We start from the raw sequence: 21,653 nt of genomic DNA, 5'->3' as shown, positions 1-21,653 counted from the left end.
TCTCCAAGACTCTGATAACGGGCTGTGATGTCTTTTCCATTTTAAACATTTACTTTCATATCTAATTTTTTAAGAAGATTTATTTTAGAGACACACAGGGAGACCGAGGCAGAGAGAGAGGGAGAGAGCGCACCTGTGGTGGAGCAGGGAGGAAGGAGAGGGACTGTCAGGCCGGCTCCCTGCCAAGGGCAGAGCTCAGTGCGGGGCGCGATCGCAGGACCCTGAGATGGTGACCTGGGCTGCAATCAAGGGTCAGATGCTTAACTGACTGAGCCACCCAGCGACCCTCATACCTAATTTCATATATATATATATATATATATATATATATATATATATATATATATAAAATTTTTTTTTTTTCTGTTTTAGCCAGGCCTCCCCCTTTGCCACCCTCCCTAAAAGTTGTATGAGCTTCAGGCCCCACACGACTGGGCCCGGGGCCTGGGCCTGCTCAGAGGCCACCAGCACGCGGCTGTGGAGAAGAGGCCCAGAGCAGGTTGGAAGGAGCAGCGTCCGCAAGGCCAGGAAGGAATCCAGGGACGACGCCAACATAGAGCACCTCCTGTCCCCGCTAACGGGAGCCCCAGGAAGTCCCGGGGGCCGCGTGGGGAGTCCGAGGCCGCGTGGGTAAGCGGCTCGTCCAGGCTCAGTGCCAGCTTCCAACCAACCAGCCTCCTCACCTTCCCCAAAGGCGCCCTCTCTGTTCCGGCCTCCGGAAGGAGCTGGCAGGGGGGCAGGCAGCCTGGAGGTGCCCGTCCTGGCTCCCCACCCCCATATCCGTGGCTCCTCTGGAGAGGGCTGGGACTGACTGGGAGGAGCCCCCCACGCCCCAGCACCCCATGAGGGGCCTGTGAGGCTGATGGGCAGCGGCAGCACCTGCTCTTAGCCACAGGCCTCTGCCTGGCCCCAGGGCCCCCCTCCCGCCCCCCCCCCCAAGTGACGCGCAAAACAAGAAGCGGCCACCAGCCAGGCTTGGCTCCACGCTGGTCTTTATTCACACGTCCCTCCACCCATCCGACCAGGGGCTGGGGGACCTCTAAGGGGGGCTGTAGAGGGGCCCCAACATGAAAGGAGCTGAGGCCTGGGGCTCCCTGAGGACACAGGAGAGGCGCAAGGCCCCGGGGAAGGCAAGGCCCCGGGGAAGGCAAGGCCCCGAGACCCCCAGCTCGCTGAGCCAGTGCTGGCTGGAAAGGGGGACTGCGTGGGCCGCTGTGTGGGTACACCTGGCCCCAAGGCTGGGGGGACATGGGCCCGGGGCGTCCTGCTGGGAGCGATGCCTCCCTTTTCTGGGAGCAGGGCCATGAGCAAAGGCATGAGATTCAGGCTGAGACAAGGCCTCAGGTTCCTGGCCCCCAACAGCCCCAAGAGCCCCCCTGGCCCTCTAATGGGGCTCAGGGAATACTGTGAGCTGCAGCTCAAACGTCCCGGGTAGGCTGCCAGGAAGGGGTGCCGCAGTGGGGAGCAGGTAGGCAGCTTCCGGTAGAGGGAAATGGTTGGAGGCCCTGAGACTGGGCTGTGGTCAGGGGAGGCGGCTGGCCTCCAGCTCTCCAGGGTTGGGTGGCTCAATGCTCCGTGTGACCTGAGTTTGGGTGGGGATCTGAGGTGCACGTACCCCACCTGGGGGTAGCAGAGGGCAGTGACAGGAAAGAACTTTCCATCCATCCCAAGGCTGCCCCAAAGAGGAGACCACAACCAGCCTGACACACTCTGGGCCCTGAGCCCCGCCAGTGCAAGTGAGGCCCAGGGGAGGGATGCGCTTTGCTCAACAACGCCCAGAAAGTGAACTTAACCTTTGTCACCCGGCCTGCAGGGTCAGGGCAGGTCTAAGGGGTGAGCCAGGTGGGACGGTGACATGCCCAGTCCCCTCACTGCTGCTGCCCCACCCACCTACACAGCATGGCCAGAGGACACCCCAGAAGAGACCAGCCCCGCGCAGCGCGTGAGGGTGCCCAGCTCCAGTCAGGTGCATGAGAAGGCAGGGCCCCGACCTCGGCCTGGACGCACTGCCTGAAACTATATCCCAACCTGAAAAGATCCAAACCAAAGAGAAACTTGATCCAAACAACTATTATGACGGTGCACTCTGCACATGCGCACGCGCGCACACACACACCTGTCCGAGTGCACGATGCACACCCTCACCAATGTCCTGTTACCAGTTACACATAAGCAGACACACATACATACGCGCGCACACACACGACACACACACACACACACCCTTGTCCATGTGCACAACGCACATCCCTACCAACGCCGTGATGACCGCACATCCACGGGGGGATACACACATCCCACACTCACACACTCGCTACAGCTCATCTCCCTCCAGGCAGGGCCCCGAGTGGCCGCTGCCTGGGACTCAGGGTCGGCTGCTGACGTGGAGGGTGTAGAAGGCCCAGGGCTCGGGGACGTAGATGACACCCGGGTACTTCTTCCTGAGCACGGGGTCGTTCCAGAGCCAGGTGACCCACAGGGCCACAAGCAGAAGGGTGAGAGCAAAGGAGTAGAAGAGGAAGAGGCCGTTGCTGTCCAGGAAGAGGCGCTTCCGCTTCTGGTGCAGGACAAGGGCCAGCATGGCGAAGAAGGTGAAGATGAAGAGGATGAAGATCTGGCCCTCGGTGACCAGGTACCTGGAGAGGCCAGCGGGTGAGGTGAGTCGGGGCCCATCACAGCTCTGTCCTGCCCGGCATCCCTCGCTGTACCCACGTACCGGGGTGCCCTCCCAGCCGGTCAGAGCAGCTCACATAACAGGGGGCTCAGGGAACCATACTACTCCGAGCCACAGCCCTGTGGGCAGCAGGTTAATTTGGCTTGTATAGCTGCCATTTTTTAAAACGTTGAGTTTGTTACCAATGTTTAAGTAACAGAGTAGCAGAAAGTAATGGATTTCTGGTTTCTTTGGTCACATTAGGCCTGTATTCCCAGATGACAACTGATTACAGAAGGCAGCCGTCCCCTCAAGAAAGAGCATGTGGCTACTGTTTGCCACACTCCCCACCACTCCCTATTGCTTCCTCGATGCCTCTCTGTTACCAGCCTGGCTCCTATAGGCATTTGAGTCTGGAAATGCAGTTGCAATTCATAGGGGTGGTCACTTCTGTCTCCTTGAGGGCTGGGACAGTCCCAGACCTCCCAGGGTTCTCTGCAGCTCCCGGGGCAGTGCTTAGCACATGGCCAGGAATCCAGTAACATGTGTTGTCTGGTCCACTCCCCTGCCTCCAGGGAGAGCCATGATGCTGACCATTCCACTCGAGGAATTATAGCTCTACAGCTCAGTGGCTGTGTGACCTTGGGGAATTTACAGGACATCCTGGAGCTTCCGTGTTCTCACTCAGAGAGGGCATAAATGGGCCAGGCTCTCCAGAGGTAAGACCTGCAGGAACTGTGTACATCTCTTACTCGGAAAAGCACGTGGCTTAAATGGCTGCAGCTCCTATCGTGGCCACCTCTGCGTTAACATGCTGTGGGTAAGAACTGCACAGAAAGCCCTGCCCATGTCGAACCACCTTCCTTCTTGCTGTGGGTGCCACTCATTCTTTCTCGCCCTGTCATCAGGGGGCATACCGATTGGCCCTGGTCCATCCTCTCCGCAGGGCAGGGGACAGACCCAGGGACGGACCCTAGGGATCTGGCTCCATGAAAAAAGACCCTTCTCATTCTGAGGCAAGCTTCCCATCAGAGAAGGGTCCGGTCCTTCCTATGACATCCCGGAGCCTGTCCCCGGGGCAGAAGTGACAGAGGAGAGGTAGGAGCCTGGCTGAGGCCGGAGTCGCCACGGACTTCCCCTTCTCTGTCCTTGTCACCTTCATAGTGCTTTACAGTTCACGAAGCCTCCTTCCGCCCTGCTAGATCCTCGCCATCTCCTGAGACGGAGACAAGCAAGGACTGTCCCACTTCGCACAGGTGGAAACTGAGGCCCACCAGGCTCTATGGGTTTGGTTTACAGGTGGATTCTGTGGGGCCCAAGTGGCACTGGGGTTCTGTGAGCTGGGGCAGAGGGGCGTGAGGGTGGAGAGGCCACACTCAGGCCTGGCCTCCTGGTGACAGAGAGGCTACCACACAGCACTGCCACCGTCCCCGCTAGACAGAGGGGGAAGCAGGAGCCCAGGGCACGTTTTTACTGCCTGGCTCACTCGGCGCCCCCGCTCGCCCCCCAGGTCCAGGTCCGCTCACCAATAGTAGAGGCCACTGGGCATGGCCAGGAGCAGGGCTGCCCCCGGCACTGAACTCTCCGCCTTGGTGGGAGTGAAGCAGCCACTGAAGTATATGAAGAGGATGAGGAAGAAGGGGACGTACCTGCAACAGGGAGCGTGCCTCAGGCCTGGGCACACCCTCCCGCTCAACCAGCGCTCTCCCCCACCTTGCACGAGCCGTCCTGGTGGGTCCTCCCCAGGCTGGGGGGGGGGCGGGCAGGCTGGGGTCTAGGCTGGGGCACATGCACATCAGAGGCCCACAGGCCGCCTATGCTGCGGGGGGCGCACCTCCCTGCGCAGGGAGGGGGTGTGAGGGGGTGCCCCCCACCTACTCCAGGGCTGGGGACCACAGGCTCCAGGTCCTGCAGGGGCTCTGTGAAGCCCCCTCACCGGTGCCCCCCCCCCCCCCCCCCCCGCCACCTGGGAGGGCTACACTCCCGGCCCGCCCCTCCTCCCTTCCCCGGGGCCCCCGGGGAGGCCAGGCCAGGACCCGGGACTGCCAGGTGGTGCCCGGATCCCGGACACGCAGGAAGCCCCAGCCCGCTCCCGGCGGCTCGTCCCGCGAGGTGGGGGGCTGCGCACAGCTGGGAGCCTTCCGCCGCCCTCGGGGTGCAGGGGGGCTCTCCCGGGACTTGCAGGAGCGGGCACGCAGCCGCGCCCCCCGGAGTCCAGCCAGCCCTCCTCGCCTTCACCCCGACCTGCCCCCCACCGCCCCCCCAGACCCCGGGGCTCCGGGAAGGGCTGGGGCCTCGGCCGCGCCCTCCCCGCGGCTCCGGGGCGCAGGGCTGGCTGCCCGCTGCCCTCTAGTGGCCGCCGCGGGCACTGCCGCGCCCCTCTCCCAGGGGCTCCCGCCCCCCCCCCCCCCCCCCCCCCGCGACCCCGGGCATCCCGGGACCCGGGCCCATCACTCACCACATGCAGTGGCCCAGGTACTCGTCGTAGTAGTAGAGCAGCTCGAAGGAGTCGATCTGAGGGCGGCAGGTGCACCGGGGGGTGCCGGGGTGGGCCTCCCCCAGCCGCCCTCATCCCCCCCCCTGCCGCCCCGCCCTCTCCCCAGGGGTCCCTCTCCCCAGCAGGGCGCCTCCAGCAGGTCAGGAGGGCAGGCGGCGGGGCTCTCCCGCCAGGACGGCCGACCCACAGGGCTTTGCATGCGTGGGGGGGGGGCCCTCACCAGCGTCTCAGGGTTCAGATTCTTGATGATGGGGTTCTCGCGGACAGACAGATGGTGCTGGTAGCCACTGAAGAGCAGGCGGTGGTTCACGGAGTCGCCCACCAGGTGGATGCTGGCACCCATGACAAAGGTGATGATGCTGACGTAGATCACAGAGCGGGGCAGGGTGCGAGGGGACCGCTCGATGAGCTGAGGTCACAGGGAGGCCATGGCTCAGCCTCCACCGCAACAGGAGACACCCCTGCGCCCCCCTCATGCCTGATCCATGACACCGGCTGAAAAGTCACTACGGAATTGGTGGGTCCCGTTAGCAGGCCAAGCCAGCCTCGAGTCTCAGGCGATCCCCGTGAAGCCGGCATGGGCTGGGAAACAGCACCCCCTTTTCCCAGGGAGCAGACTCAGAGGGACTAGCTGATTGCCCAAGGTCGCACACTAACCACGTGGTGGAAGTGACAGCCAGGCCTTCAACGCAGGCATCCAGGCACAATGCCCGGCCCTCTCCCTACCCCCAGGTGTGCCTCTGGGTGGCTGGGCTGGCTCACCAGTGGGACCCTCTGGTTTCTGAGCCACTGGCCCATGGAGGTAAGCACAAAGAAAATGTCAGGGAAGTGTGGTGTTGGGGGGGCGGGTGGCAGGGTGAGGGGAGAGCAGATGCTTTGGAAACCAAACTAAGATTCCTCTGAATTCTAGTATTATACCTTTCTTACTTTTGGAGATTAGAAGCATCTTTCTAGAAACAAAATGATGGGGATGGCACATGGCGATAGTTGTTTTAAGAGCCCTTACTTGCACCTGCCAAGCCGGCAGCCCTGGCTAGCTCTGTACTCCCAGATCTCCAGGCCAGAGTAAAGGTCGCCTCCATTGCTGCCACCTGAACCCTACCTGCCTTCCCAACTGGTCCCTGACTTCTCCCCCAGACAACCAGCCCAGTCACTCCTTCTGCTTCAGCTTCCCCAAAATTACTGTGGTTTCACAAGCATGGCCCTGTCTTCGGGTCCTTTTGCCTGAGCACCTCTTGCACATCATCCCCTGGCACACCAGGCTAAAGCCCAAATCAAACACCCCTCCTCGGGGAGGGCTTCTGCATCCCTCCTCGCCAGGCCCTTGGTGTGTCCCTCTGCCACAGCCTTCACCCCCCCAGGCTCAGGAAGGGTAGGCCTGCTTCTACTGGCCTCCATGACTCACAGGGCTTGGCACCAGCCTCCTGCCAGGGAGGAAGGATGAGGGTGAGAAGGGAGGGCAGGGAGGCTGGGGCTGTACCTTGAGCAGCAGGAAGGGCGTGATGATATTGTAGGCCATGTGGAAGTAGTCCCCTACGCTGGGCTTGTTGAGTGGAAACCATTCGAGTGGGAACACCAGCTGGGGAGCAAGGGAAGAAATGGTGTTCACCCAGGCCCAGAAGGCCCTCGGAGAGTTGGCCCCCACCTCCTCCACACATACTTAATTCTTTCTGTGATCTCTGGGGATCCTCCTGGCAGCCCTAGGGTACCCAGACAAACTGAGTCCCAAAGGAGGTATCCCCAGGCACACAAGTAGAGGCAAATCCAGAGCCTGACTCTGCGCCCCTCTCCTAGTGGGTACTAAATAAATGTCCCTGGGTATTGGTCTGGTAGTTAGAGACTACTTTGGGACTTCATGGTGCCACAAACTTTCTGGGTGACCCTTGGCAAGTCCTTCTCCTGTCTGGGCCTTGGTTTCCCCATCTGCAACATAAGAGATGTGGCCCAGTTGTTCTACTTGGGCCCTTAGGGGTCTGGCACTTTCCAGTCCTCTGATGATGAAAAGATCTCCTGACCTCTAGGCTCCATGCTCTAAGTACTGAGCATGGACCACTTCCAAAAGTATATGTCAGGAAACAAAGGAGAAAATAAGTGAGTTCTACAAAGTAGCTTCAGTTCTTTTTTTCTTACCTTCCCTGAGAAAGGAGGCAGGCCAGGGGCAGTTCCTCAGCCTGGCAAGCCCTCTCTTACTGGTCTACCCCAGTGAGTCCTGGCCTTGTTGGGGTCAGTGTGAAAACCCCTGTGCAAAGTCAAAACATGTTATGACCCCCCCAAACTGGACTTCCAGTATCTGTAGATTGAGGACACAGGCAATGACCACAAATTTCAATTGAAATCATAAAGTTTATCTCTTTTAATTCAGAAATGCCATGTTGGTTAAAACTAACCTGCACATATAAAACTCCCAGGATACAGGTCTCTGTTCCTCTCTTTTTCTCTTACTCGGTGTGTATCTCTGTATCTTCATCTATATCAAGATATATATGTTGGATATATACACCACATCTTCTTTATCCATTCAATTACTGATGGACACTTAGGATGCTTCCATAATTTGGCTATTGCAAATAATGCTGCAATGAACATAGGGGTGTATACATCTTTTCGAATTGGTGTTTTCATTTTCTTTGGGTAAATACACAGTAGTGGAGTTACTGGATTGTATGATATTTCTATTTTTAATTTTTTTTTTTTTTTTTAGGAAACTCCATACTGTTTTCCACAGTGGCTGTACTGATTTACATTTCCATCAACAGTGCACGAGGGTTACTCTTTCACCATGTGCTCACCAACACATTACTCAGCCATAAGAAGAATCTTCCCATTTTGCAATAACCTCTTGGTCTATTATGCTAAGTGAAATAAATCAGAGAAAGATAAATGCTGTATGATTTCACTTATATGTGGAATCTAAAAAAACAAATGAACAAACACAGAAACAGAATCATAAATACAGAGAACAAACTGGTGAGTCCCAGAGGGGAAGAAGTTGGGGGATGGGCAAAATAGGTGGAGGGGATTAGGAGGTACAAAATTCCAGTTATCAAATAAATAAGTCATGAGGCTGGAAAGTATGGCATAAGGAATATAGTAAATAATATTGTAATAATGCGGTGTGGCACCTACATTTAAGTGTGGCAAGCACAGCATAATGTATAGAATTGTTGGATCGCTATGTTATACACCTGAAACTAAAATAACACTGTATGTCAACCATACTTAAATTTCTTTAAAAAAAAAAAGATACATGTGATGGCTGAAATAGTCTTTATGATAGGAAAATATTAGAAACAGGCCGACTCCTCAACTAACCAGGACAAGCCGAATACGTTACAACACATCTTTACTCTAGCAGGTGAAGTAGCCATTATCAGAAATGACACCTTGTATGTACGGACATGAAAAGACAGCCATCGTATATTCTAAAGGAAAGCAAGTTGTAGAAAAAGGCATAAAGTAAGATCTCATTTTAATTAGAAAAGGAAAAAGAATGTGTGTTTGCAGGAGCAGAGAAAGGAGTGAGTAGCTGTGCCCCAAACTGTTCGAAGTGAGACTTATTTTTTTTTAATTTTTTATTTATTTATGATAGTCACAGAGAGAGAGAGAGAAAGAGAGGCAGAGACATAGGCAGAGGGAGAAACAGGCTCCATGCACCGGGAGCCCGACATGGGATTCGATCCCGGGTCTCCAGGACGCACCCTGGGCCAAAGGCAGGCGCCAAACCGCTGCGCCACCCAGGGATCCCCGAAGTGAGACTTAGAAGGGGAGAATCTGGGCAGCCTGGGTGGCTCAGCAGTTGGATGCCTGCCTTCAGCCCAGGGCATGATCCTGGAGACCCGGGATTGAGTCCCACGTCGGGCTCCCTGCATGGAGCCTGCTTCTCTCTCTCTCTCTCTCTCATGAATAAATAAATAAAATTTTTAAAAAAATAGAAAGGGAGAATCTAATATTTCTTCATACACCTGGGCATTAGTTGACCTGTTACAATTAACTACATACCACTTTTATGGCTTGTACGAGTTTGTTTTTCACTATCACAAATTTGGGGACGTCATGCCAACATTTCAAAAGCTCCAGTGTATATATGAGCTTTTCATATGTATACTCTCCTAACAAGCTCACTTAGGTGGCTGGGTGGGCTGAGGAAGTGATGTGGGCCACCACATGGGCCACCATGGCCAGTTGTGGCTGAGTCCTAAGGAGTGAGGGCAGAGGACAGCCATGAGCCTGCTCCCGTATTCACTTCCCCCCTCTCCTTAGCATCGGTTTGATGGGCAGCTCCTTTGGTCCCTAGTATGTGGAACCTTTGTGCGGGAAGGGAGCTCAGAGCAGCCAGGCCAACCAGCCTTCTTACAGATGAGAGAACCAAAGCCTAGCAGACAGTGACTTGCTTAAAGTCACCCACAAAGCTGACCAGGTACCCTGACTCTTGGCTCAGGCTCTCTTCTTTCTCCCACACTGAAAAAACATATAAATCTTACAGAGAGTCTGCAGGAAGGAGAAACGGTATCCACCCCAAGTCTGCCCCAACAGTGCTGCCAGAAAAGCTTTCTTTGTTGTTATGTTAAAGATTTATTTATTCTTTTATCAGAGAGAGAGAGAGAGAAAGGGAGAGAAAGAGAATGAGCAGGGGGAGGGGGCGAGGGAGAGGGAGAGAATCCCAAGGAGACTGTGCTGAGTTGCTGAGTGCAGAGTCTGACTCAGGGCTTGATCCCAGGACCCTGAGATCCTGACCTGAGCAGAAATCAAGAGTTGCCGCCTAACCAACTGGGCCACCCAGGTGCCCTAGAATTAAGAATTAAGCTTTTCTTAATTCCCTTCAAGTGTCTGACTCACGTATACAAGATGTTGAGATTGTCACTGACTTGCAATCCGGCACTATGCATGCCACCGCCACAACTTTTCTCCCAAACGACTCAGGCTGCTCCAGACTGTCCATGTTTAATGGCCAGATAATGTTCTCTATACCAGATACAGAAAGCTGATTTGCCCAGCACCTACTGCTGGACGCTGAAGTCACGTCCCAGGTAAGCAATGCTGCAGGGAACACCTTCGGGTATAGAGGCTGTTGTCTCCTTGCTGATTACATCTTCAGGGTAGATTCTTGGAAGGGGTCTTACTGGGTCAGGAGGGTTAGCGTATTAGAGTTCTGGATATATACAGGACAGGAAGGGGGTGAGTGCCTGGGTGCAGGTGCTGGCTCTTCCCCTTGCTATTTGGGCCACCCTGAGCTAGTTACCTGCCCTCTCTATCCTTGAGTCTTCCCATCTGTAAAATTGACATTAGTAAGAGTGGTGAGGTGAGGATCCAATAAATTTAAACACGTAAAGAGTTTAGAACAGAGCGAGCACTCAATGTATGTTAACCACTATTCCTACTTTCCTATTATTATCATTCCTTCAATAAGAGTGCATTGAGGGGCACCTGGGTGGCTCAGTCCGCTGAACGTCTGACTCTTGATTTCGGCTCAGGTCATGTGTGACCTCAGGGTCCTAAGATCAGCCCCAATTTGGGCTCTGTGCTGACTGTGGAGTCTGCTTGAGAGTCTCTCTCTCCCTCTCCCTCTGCCACTCCCCCTACCCACCTATGCAAGCACTCTCTAAAATAAATAAACCTTTAAAAAAATAATAAAAAGGGGCACCTGGGTGGCTCAGTGGTTGAGCATCTGCTGTCAGCTCAGGTCATGATCCTGGGGTCCTGGGATTGAGTCCCACATCGGGCTCCCTGCGGGGAGCCTGCTTCTCCCTCTGCCTGTGTCTCCACTACTCTCTCTGTGTCTCTCATGAATAAATAAATAAAATCTTTTAAAAAATAATAATAAAAATAAAAGTGCATCGAGCATTTATGCCAAGCACTTTTCTAGGCTCCCAGTTATCACTTGGACAAACTGCTTTCCAAAAGGGCTTTGCTAATTTGCATTTCCACTAGCATGTGCCAGGTGTCTGTTCCAGTATTGGATATAGTTATCTTTACCCCCCCACACACACACACACAAATTAACCACCTGGTACATGGTGCTACCTCACTCAATATATTCACATTCTGTTATCTATCTATCTATCTATCTATCTATCTATCTATCTATCTATCTATCTATCTATCATCTATCTACCTACCTACTTATTACAAGCCAGGAATTTCAGTGCTCTTCCTGCATTAATCTCTGTGGAGGCCACTACTGTACACTGATGCATGAAGTAGCCCTGGAGGGAAGGAGATGGTTTCACAGACAGCACTAAAAATTACCTGGGGCTCAGAGTCATGATACACAAAATCAACCTAGACTCTTTACCTCCAGAAAAATAATAATATTATGCCAAGGCTGTGGGGATGCTCTGCTTTCTTTCCCATACCCCACAGCACGGCTTGGTGATTTGGCTAAAGTCACTTGGCAAATTCAGGTCACACTGTGTGTCCTCACTGCTGGTAGGGGCTCTGTCCACGGCATCACACTCACCATGGCGATGGGGCGGCCAAAGTCCAGAACCCAGTTCTGCAGGGTGAAGTAGAACCAGAGGTCGAGGTGGAAGGGAGCTGTGCCAGTAGCTTCATCAGCCTTGCCAGAGCTGTGCCTGAGAAGCAACCAGACAAGAAGGGTCAGCTCTTCTCTGCTCCCATGGGAACCTTCCCCCTGAGATGAGCCACAGAAAGGTATGGGGACTCGAGGGTAGGGGTATTCATTGCCAGGAAGAGCTCTGCTGGAAACACTGGCTCTGAGGCCAAGGGGAATGCGTCCTGGGAATGGATTCCAGCTGCCCCCAACATTAGCTTAGCTTCTCCGTGATTCAGGAAGGAAACTGCTAAACTGGCAGTTTCTTTGGGGGCGTTCTCACCTATAGAATAATGGGGAAATGAAATCGGGCAAAGGATGCAATGTGGCTGGAAAATGCATCTCATGCTGATAGATGACAGCAGTGAACCTTTATTGAATACTTGCTGTATTCCACGCACATTCTCATCTAACTCTTTTAATCCTTACAGAAACCCTTTGAGGTTGGAATATTAGTCCCATTTTACAAGTGAAAAAGCTGAGGTCCAAGATGTTATGTAACCTGCCCAAAATTATAGACAAGTATTTTTTTAAGACTTTATTTATTCATGAGAGACTCGCAGAGAGAGAGAGGCAGAGACACAGGCAGAGCGAGAAGCAGGCTCCATGCAGGGAGCCTGATGTGGGACTTGATCCTGGATCCTGGGATCACATCCTGGGCCAAAGGCGGACGCTCAACCGCTGAGCCACCCAGGTGCCCCTATAGTTAAATATTTGCACCCAAATGATTAGGCTCCATAGCTTATATTTATGACCTCGCTGCCAGCATCATGTCCACAGGGATTGGGCCACCAGATGGGCATGTGACCTGAGCTGGAGCTATCAGAGCCCTCCAGTGAGACCTGCCTTATAGACCAAAGACTGGGACCAACAGGCCCTTTCCCTCAGATCCTGAACCAGGCAGGAGGAAGGAAGAATAAGGCCGCTGGTGTCACTCATCCACAGTGCAACCCTCCAGCAGGGACACCCTGCAAGGTGACACAAGAAACATGGCAAGAAGTGGAATGCCATCTGAAAACACATCTTTGGACACTTGTCCCTCCTGCAAAGCAGTTAGTCATCTGCTTTTCACAAATAAGCTGAAGCTCAAGGGCCAGTGAATATGCCACTTCCTCCAGGATGGCTTTCCTGATGAAGCTTTTCCCAAAGCCCCACCAGCCCCACTCCAGGGGTGCTTCATCTCTAACCCCCAGTCTCGCCATGACATTATGGGTCTGGAGTTTTGCTCTTACCGAGACCCTCAAGAAGATGAGTGACTTTTAAGGTTCTCTCAACTCATCAACTTCCTCATCAGAGTCGAAATCCTCTTCACAATGTCCCTGACACTACTTGCATGTCTCCGGTGACGACAAGCAGCCTGCTATTCCTAAGATGATTTGAGGTGTGAATTTTATTGCTCTATTTATGCCAAGAACAGGAGCTGTGTGAATGGTCCGGATCACCCAGAGTTCTCAGCTCAGTTCCTGGTTTGTGCTGAGAGATTACTAGATGATTTAAAACAATCTCAATTACCAGTTACTCATTCTTTTTACTGGCCAATATTAGCTTAGAGGCGACATGAAGGGTTTCCTCTTCTCTGCGCTGCTATTGCTTCTGTCACTTTCTGGGATTCCTTTCAGCCAATCTAAGCATGGCCCACAGTGGGCTGGTGGAGCAGCCCAGAGGCAGAGGGGCCAAGCTCCTGGAGGGGGAGGAGGGGAAGGTCTCATCATCCTCTGGTGGCAGGCAAGACAGGTGGATGGGGCCTCTCTTGGGTCAAGCCTTCTTGTCCCTTCTACTCAGCGTTCCCGTCCCCCACATTTATTGAGTGCTGGTGTGTGCTGTGCTAGGAGCTTCACCTGCACCATCTCACTGAATGCTGGCAGCAACCTGCACAAGGCTGTTCCCCTCTTGTGTTGCAGAAGAGGATACTGAGGCTTACAGGGGTTAAGTGCTCAGCCAAGATCACCCATGTAGTAAGGCACTGCAGCAACTACTACTTTTGTCAGCCAAGCTTCTTCTAGTAAGAGATGATGTTTCCTTGGCCAAAGGCAGGGCTGGTGACCTAAGCCAACCCAGTGGGGCTTTTCCAACTAGAGTTGGTGGAGAAAGTGTCTTCCCTTCTGGCACTGGGGTGCTAAGGCTGCAAGCCCAGGGCTGCCTGTGGCCAACGTGTGCCAACCTCAAAGGGCAGCAAGGCAAGAATGAAGCAACCCTGCAGAGAAGACCAGAGAAAAACATGAGGAAAAGCCTGAGAGTTCTAGGCAACCCCAAGCTAATGGTTTGGCCACATGAACCAATACACTCCTTTTTGCTAAGGGTACTAGAGTTCACACTAGCTTTATGTCACTTGTCCAGGAGCCCTGAACAGCATAAATCCAAACCTGTGTCTTTATGAACTCAAGACCTGTGCTCTAAATAGTTTCCTATTCTGTTTCTATTATAATAAACTATGTGACATATGAAGTGATCAGTATGCAAAGCCTGTATGAAGGAAGAGAGCCTGGAAGCATGAATAGGTGGATTTAAGTAGGCAGAAAAGCAGGAGAGCATGATCAAAGGCCTGGGGTGGAAGTGAGGAAGGCACTGCATGGAGTTGAATGCCTGGGCTTATTATCGGCTGAGATAAAGAGAAGTGAGGGACTGGCTGGGCTTCAGGCTGGGCAGATATTCAGAAATTCAATGTGACAATTGTTCAGAGATGAGTCTGAGATGAACAACTGGCTTAGAGGGTCCATGTGCCCTTCCCTTTAGTGACTATTAGTCAAGGACTCAAAAAGCAGATGGTGAGAACCTCCAGGCGTAAAGAACTTGGCAGGAGAGAGGATAAACTCTCAATGCTTTATTCTGGAAACCTCCAAAGTGGTCAAAGAGTAGGATGTTTGCTACAGAGAAGAAAGGTATTTTGAAAGCCTGGGGAAGCACTTACGAATGAGTCTCTGGAAGCTGTGGATACCTAGTATATACTAGGGGATCAGTAATTATTTCCTCTTCTACTGAAGGGGGCATCTCAGTTAATGAGGATCCCTGGTTTAGCAGGGCAGGAAAAAAGAGGCAGATACAGGACACTCAGCTTGGGAATCAAGACTGGTTAGCATCTGACTGGTTTTCTTTCGTTGGGACTGTGACTCCAGGTGGCAGATCACAGAGGGCATTGGCATCCTCTCCCCTAGTTCTTGTCCTGGGGATGAGCAACCTCAAGCCGGTCCCAAGTTCCTGACTCTACAGACTTCACACACTGAACCCCCAGCCTGTGCCAGCTCTAGATCTGTCATCAGAAACTACAGCTGAGAACACTAGTGAATGGCAGGTAACCCAAGACGAGGATAGCCTTTTCTCTCCTCCACAGCTTTACAAGTGTACCATATGAGGGAACTGATACCATGACAGGCAGGGACCACATAACATACAGCTGAAATATTCAAAGCAGTCAGCATGTGCAGGACTGCCTGGCATAAAAGGAAGGACCCAAAGCATGGTAAAGTCAAGCAGGGACCCATAAATGGGAACTACAGAGGGATTAATTTTGGTTCTATATAAAGAACAGTAAAATACCTGACATGATGGAAAGCTTGAACAAAAAATGAGAAAGTGAAGGCATATAATAAGAAGGGAAAAGAAAGGCAATTAGAAACCCCAGGAAAAACAAAAACAATATAAGAGAGCATATGGTACTATCAAACATTCCTTGGCTTTGCAGGGAATGTTTACATGGCTTGACTAATAAAATATTGTATACTGATTTTCAAAGTTTAGAATCCATTCACACACAAAACATGAAGGCAATTATGCCTAAAAAACAGCAAGTAAATACCATTACCCTTAAGAATATGAAAGTACCCGGGTGGCTCAGCGGTTTAGTGCCGCCTTCAGCCCAGGGTGTGATCCTGGAGACAGGGAATCAAGTCTCACATCGGGCTCCCTACATGGAGCCTGCTTCTCCCTCTGCCTGTGTCTCTGCCTCTCTCTCTCTCTCTGTGCCTCTCTTGAATAAATAGTCTTAAAAAAATAAATAAACATTATCTTAGAAGCTACACAAGATAAATCAAGAAATGGCAGTTGAGTACAGCTTTTAAGGACATGGACTTTGGAGACCACCTGGGTTCACATCCTAGCTTTGCCACCAGCCAGATCTTGAGCAAGTTACTTAATCTCTCTTGGGCCTCAATGTTCTCATCTGTAAAATGAATGATAATAGCAGATCCTATCTCAAGAGTTGCTATTGAATTATTATGTGCAAAACGTTAGAGCAGGATCTGGACCGCAGAAAGTGTTACATACTACTTGTTAATATTTTATTTATTTTTTTAAAGATTTTTATTTATTCATTCATGAGAGAGAGACAGAGGCAGAGAGACAGGCAGGGGGAGAAGCAGGCACATAGTAGGGAGCCCAGCATGAGACTTGATCCCGGGTCTCCAGGATCACACCCTGGGCTGAAGGCGATGCTAAACCACTGGGCCACCGGGGCTGCCCACTTGTTAATATTTTGAAATATGAATTTAATTGTGGTAAAAACAGCTAAAAGAAGCTACTGTTGTCTCTGGTGCCAGGGTAAGGAGGAAGAGAACCACTGTTTTTTACTCTAAGTCCATCTGTATTATTTAACAACAGGCATGTATTACTTTGATAGAAATACAAAAAGTGTCAACAGCACAGGCAGCTGGAATGGGCCACCCTGAAAGGTGTCATTAGAGGCGTGTAAGCAAAGCATGGGGGCAGCAGAGGAAATCTAAGCATTTTAGGAACTAGACAAGATGATTCTGTCTATTGTGTTCAGCAACAATGATACTGAAAATGGTCATAGAGGGTGGCAGTCAGTCCTCGTGCCATTCCCAGGGAGCACGGTGGCTGGTAGTGAGCTCATACAGGAGTAAAGGTGAACACTGATCCTCAGCAGCCCAAGTGGAAGTACAAGCAGAAGCCCTGGATTTAGATCCTGGTTCTTGCAGGCAAATGATGTAATCTCTCTGGGCCTCATATAAAAAAAATATGTTTCTGTGCAGACAGAAAATCTGTGTATGTTTCCATATAATACAAAATATAAAAAGACTAAGATACTGCATATGGAAGCCCCACACGGGAGTTAAAGTGGCGATCATATTTGATACCCACGACTGTTCTAATGGGGCTGCCACAGTTCAGGGCAGTCAAAGACCCCCAACTTGAAGGGGATCCAGAAGAGAGATGACCCTCAGTAGCAGAGGAAAGAGCTGCCCTCAGCCAAGTCTCTCAGACTCTCCCCTCATCCCAAATCATACCAGACTTTCTAAAATTGACTCTGAGCGCACTAGTGCTCAAAACCTTCCATGGCTCTCCTGTACTTGCAAAATGAAGGCCGTATTTTTAACCCGCCATTTAGGGCAGGAGCTAGGGTGAGGCAAGGGAGGCACACAGGGCTCAGCATTTAAGTAGGCACAGTTGCCTGAGGGTGACCGTCTCCTTAAATTTCCTTAAAATATGCAGTCTAGGGGATCCCCGGGTGGCTCCGCGGTTTAGCACCTGCCTTCAGGCCCAGGGTGTGATCCTGGAGACCTAGGATCGAGTCCCACGTCGGGCTCCCTGCATGGAGCCTGCCTCTCCCTCTGCCTGTGTCTCTGCCTCTCTCTGTGTGTCTCTCATGAATAAATAAATTAAATCTTAAAAAAAAAAATGCAGTCCAGGCTTCCACTCTAGTCCCAGCCCTGCGGCCAGGAAAGGCCCTTCCCATTCAGTCCACATCCTCTCGCTGCTGTGCACCGCTGATTTTCCCCAAACTTTCCACCACTCCTCCCCCGACTCGAACCTTCCCTCCCTAGTCGCCTACTGAATGCTGAGCCTCAGCTCGAGAGCCGCTTCCTCCACGAAGCTCTCCAAGACGACCTCAGCCCCTTGGGGCTTCACCTTACCCACCTCTTCAGGGCCCGCCGGGGCACCGGGCAAACCAAAGATGCCTCCTTAAAGCAAGGGATGTTTCCGGCCTGTACGACGGGATGAAGGCAAAACGGGGGGGGGGGGGAGGAGACTAAAAGGTGGTTCCCTTGCTCCCCCCCTACCCCTCCCGGTCTCAACTTCATAACCATGAACTGGAGAGAAGGGGACGGGAAACGAGTGAGAAAAGCCCTTCTCGCTCCTTCCTTCTCGGGAGACGAGCTTCCCCACGTCGCTCCCGGTTAACACCAAAGCCCCAGTCCTAGTCCGCTCAGGGGGACCCCGCGACCTGGGCCCCGCGGCGCGCAGGAGCGTCGGGGGCCGAGCGCCGCCGCCTCCCCACCCCGTTCTTGGGCCCCTGCCGGGTCTCCCGAGGGGCGACGGTCCTCGAGCCGCGCGGGCAGCGGGGGCGGCCCGGGGAGGGGAAGCGCGGCGGACACGGGGGGCAGCGCAGGGCCGCCCGCGCCGGCCCCACCGCCGCCCACCCCCGCCCCGCCAGCCCCGCCCGCCGCCCGCCCGCGTCACGTGGGGGCCGCGGCCTCGCTCCCCGCGCCGGCGCGCGCCCACCTGGCCTGCAGGAAGGAGGCGCCCGGCTGCGCGCCCGCACCGCCCGCCGCTCCCGGATGCTGCCGCCTCCGCGCCGCTGCCTCCATGGCTGCCCTGCCGGCGGCCGGCGCCTCCGCCCCGCTCTCCAAGTTGGGGGAAGCACTGTGCGGCCGGGCGGCGGCGGCGGCCAGAGCGGACACCCGGCGCGGGGCGGGCCGGCGGGGCGGAGGTGCGGGGGGCGGGGCCTGGGGCGGGGCCGGCGCCGCGGGGCGGGGGGCGGAGCCGAGGGCGGGGGCGGGGCCCGCGGGGTGGTGGGCGGGGCCTGGGGCGGGGCCGGCGCCGCGGGGGGGAGTGGGTGGGGCCTGGGGCGGGGGGCGGGGCCGCGGGGTGGTGGGCGGGGGCGGGGCCTGGGGCGGGGCCGGCGCCGCGGGGAGGTGAGCGGAGCCGGAGAATCGGGGGGCGGGGTCGGCGCCGCGGGGGGTGGGCGGAGCCGGAGAATCGGGGGGCGGGGTCGGCGCCGCGGGGAGGAAGAGGGGCCGCAGGGAGGTGGGCGGAGCCGGGCCAGGGCGGGGCCTGGGGCGGGGCTGGCGCCGCGGGGAGGTGGGCGGAGCCGGGGCGGGGGCGGGGCCTGGCGCGGGGCCGGCGCCGCGGGGAGTGGGCGGGGCCTGGGGCGGGGCTGGCGCCGCGGGAGGTGGGCGGAGCCGGGGGGCGGGGCGGTGCCGTGAGGAGGAAGAGGGGTCGCAGGGAGGTGGGCGGAGGCGGGGCGGGGCCTGGGGCGGGGTTGGCGCCGCGGGGAGGTGGGCGGAGCCGGAGAGGCGGGGCTTGCCGGGCCGGGGGGGAGGGGCGCGAGCGGGGCGGGGTCTCCCGCGGGGAGCGGGGAGCGGGGCACCGGCCTGCGCGCTCCACGCGGGGGGCCCTGTGGGGGGCTGGGCGTTGCTGGGGTCGTCGGCGACCTCCGGGCGGAGGCTTCGCGGAGCTGGCTGAGGCCCAGAGCCCGGCAGATGCTCCCCTGGGGAGGAGGCGACGCTGGATTTCCCTTGTCCTTGGGGAGACGGAGGGGCTGGGGCGAGGGGGCAGTTAAGGTCCTCCCCCCTGCGCTGTGCGCTCTCCTTTTCCAGATGGAAGATGTCGTTTCCTAAAATGTCACCTCCGTGGCTCTTGACGCAAGGAATTAAATAATGAACAGGATAAGAGGATAAGACGTCTTTCCAAGTCGGGGGGGCGTGGAGTAGGTTGATGCATTCGAATTCTGGATTTGTCACTCTCTTGGACGTTGTGGCTTTAGAAAGGTCACTTGCTCTCTCTTCCTCTCAAACGTATTAACTCCCTGCGGTGAGCAGCGCCCTGTGCGGGCAGGAATGGACAGGCCCTGCTCTAGTAAGGCGTACGTTTGGTGCTGGGAAAAGGGCCTTGGTAAAGGGTGTGAAGGGGGAGGTATCCTGCGTGGTGTGAGCAGAGACTTGGAGGGGGTGGGGTCAGACCGGGCTTCTGGAGGCGGGACATCCTACTTGTCACTTTGGATTTCGGAGCTGACCATGAAGTCTGAGCCGCAGTGGAGAGAACACAGTCAGTGTGGAACAGTGTTGCAGGCAGAGGGAACAGCCAGCCAGGAGGCGCAGCCTCCAGAAAGAAACCGGTGTTTGGAGGAAAGGGAAGTTCAGCGAGAGCAGCAGAGTACACACAGGAAGAGCAACAGGAGGTGGCCTGGGGAAGGGTACAGATGAAGAGGGCCTTTATCTTGGGAACAAGAGGAAGCCATTCAAGAGATCTGGGGCACGGAAGTGGCATCATCATGTTCGCATTTTAGCGTGGGGTGGAGGAGAGGAGGCAACACTGGACACCACCAGGCAAAGAATGTGGTGTGTATCTGTCCTAGTGAGGGTCCTGCCCTGCTAGCAGCCACTGTGGGAAGGAGAGAGATGATGACCTCAGTTGTATGGGGGATACCATGGCAGTGCCTTGGGTGTTGGGTGGGGAGAGAAGAGTCCAGGCTTCGGACGGGTTCTGCAGCTGGGTGGATGGCAGAGGTGCCCTCTGGGAAGTGGGTCAGAGCAAGTTTAGGGTAAATGAGAATTCTTCCTTGGATATATGCTTGAGGTGGGTCAGGAAGGCTATTGGGCCCATGGATCTGAAGCTTAGGGCAGACCTGGGAGTAGGGCAGACTGACGTAGGAATCGGGAATATAGATGACTGTCTGAACCTAACAGGCTGCCTGGGGAGACAGTGTCCCTGTGAGAAGAAAGAACAAGGGGCAAAGCCCAAGAACAATCAGCAAGCAGACTGCTGGGTTTCAATCCTGGTACTATTCCTGAATAACTGTGACACTTGGGTAAATTGCTCAACTGCTCCTAGCCTCAGTTTACTCATCTGCAATGAGCTGAAGTCTGTTGCATCTACTGCACTGAGGCTGTGATGATTCCATGAAGTAATGCATATGGAGCACTCTACACAGAGCCTGGCACTGGCGGGTTTGTTCTTTACCGTAGTCTGACCCTGGGCTCTGACCCTGGACCTGATGTTTCCTGCGAGATGTGCGGGGTTTGAGCCTAATTCCATTCTGTTTTCTTGCCTGTCCTCTCTTTTGGGAGACTTTTATTGAGTTTTATTCCTTCCCATTTTGATCAAAGCCCACATCCTATCTTGGCTGTGAGAGGTGACTACCTTGGGGTCATTTTCCATCAGCTCCTTCCTGGGGTCCAGCAACCCACAGGCCACACACCCTGGTGCCCACCCCAGCCCCACTAAAGGGCATGTTGGCTTTATAGTTTTTTACTTTCCTTTGCTCCTCATCATGTCATAAGCAGAGCTGGTGATGTCCCTATTTGCAGCAGAGAAAGTGCCCTGAGCTGATCCCTAAGGTGAGCCAACAACAATGCTCAGACTGGATCCCAGGTTTGATTTGGGAGAGTCTGATCTTCCTTCTACAGATTGCTCTCTATGTATATGCCAGAGAAGAAGGATGGAGGCTTCGGGCTCCGACCCCAATCTCTTATTCTCTGCTGGCTTTGCAAGCCTGCTGGGCTTCAAAGGAAGGGGCATGAAGTGCCTATGATGTAATACCAATTTAATAACACCCAGGGTTGGGCTTCCAGCCATGAGAGGATGAGGCTGTGTGGAGGAAGCTTCTCTGGCCCATTTAATCCTCCAGTCCCTTAAATATCACAAATCTACTTCCATCTGGAACTGGCAGCTGCCCCCCGAGTGGAGGGGAGCCCAGGCTGGCAGCGGGGCCTTCCTGAAAGAACATGATGAACAACCCCTGCACCCCCCTGTCCTCAGCCTTCTAGGATTATCAGTCACTCTTTCCTGTGACTGATCTTTAAGGACCCTTTAAGAACATCATCTTCGTGTGCTCTCAAATTGCACGGACATTTGGGGGCCAGGGGACAGAGCAAAATTGGCATCAACCCTTGGGCACTGGGGAGTATACGTTTCCAGAGATCTTGCTTGCAACTCTCTGGGGACATGGATCCTGCACACAGGAAGGGCAAGTGGTCTCAGCCCTGAGCTGCCATTCT

At 54.4% G+C, this 21,653-nt stretch overlaps 1 protein-coding gene across 8 annotated transcripts; it reads right to left on the bottom strand.

Moving 5' to 3' along the window:
• Positions 1-975: 975 nt before the first annotated feature.
• Positions 976-18,354, bottom strand: CLN6 (CLN6 transmembrane ER protein). Of its 8 annotated transcripts, none has more exons than XM_055320108.1 (7): positions 18,157-18,354; positions 11,608-11,722; positions 6,631-6,729; positions 5,371-5,559; positions 5,112-5,167; positions 4,180-4,302; positions 976-2,636 (listed from the first exon to the last, which is right to left on the bottom strand). In XM_055320108.1, the coding sequence occupies exons 1-7, from the start codon at positions 18,240-18,242 to the stop codon at positions 2,366-2,368; spliced, it is 939 nt and encodes a 312-aa protein (XP_055176083.1). In that variant the 5' UTR covers positions 18,243-18,354; the 3' UTR covers positions 976-2,365. The 8 variants fall into 8 exon arrangements, with proteins under 8 accessions (XP_055176083.1, XP_055176080.1, XP_055176079.1 ...); XM_055320105.1 differs by lacking the exon at positions 18,157-18,354 and adding an exon at positions 17,572-18,040; XM_055320110.1 differs by lacking the exons at positions 976-2,636; positions 18,157-18,354 and adding exons at positions 3,745-3,869; positions 17,572-18,046.
• Between the last annotated feature and the right edge of the window lie 3,299 nt (positions 18,355-21,653).

Source organism: Nyctereutes procyonoides, unplaced genomic scaffold (genome assembly GCF_905146905.1).
Source record: "Nyctereutes procyonoides isolate TBG_1078 unplaced genomic scaffold, NYPRO_anot_genome, whole genome shotgun sequence".
NCBI lineage: Eukaryota > Metazoa > Chordata > Mammalia > Carnivora > Canidae > Nyctereutes > Nyctereutes procyonoides.
This window is presented reverse-complemented; position numbering and strand designations above follow the sequence as displayed.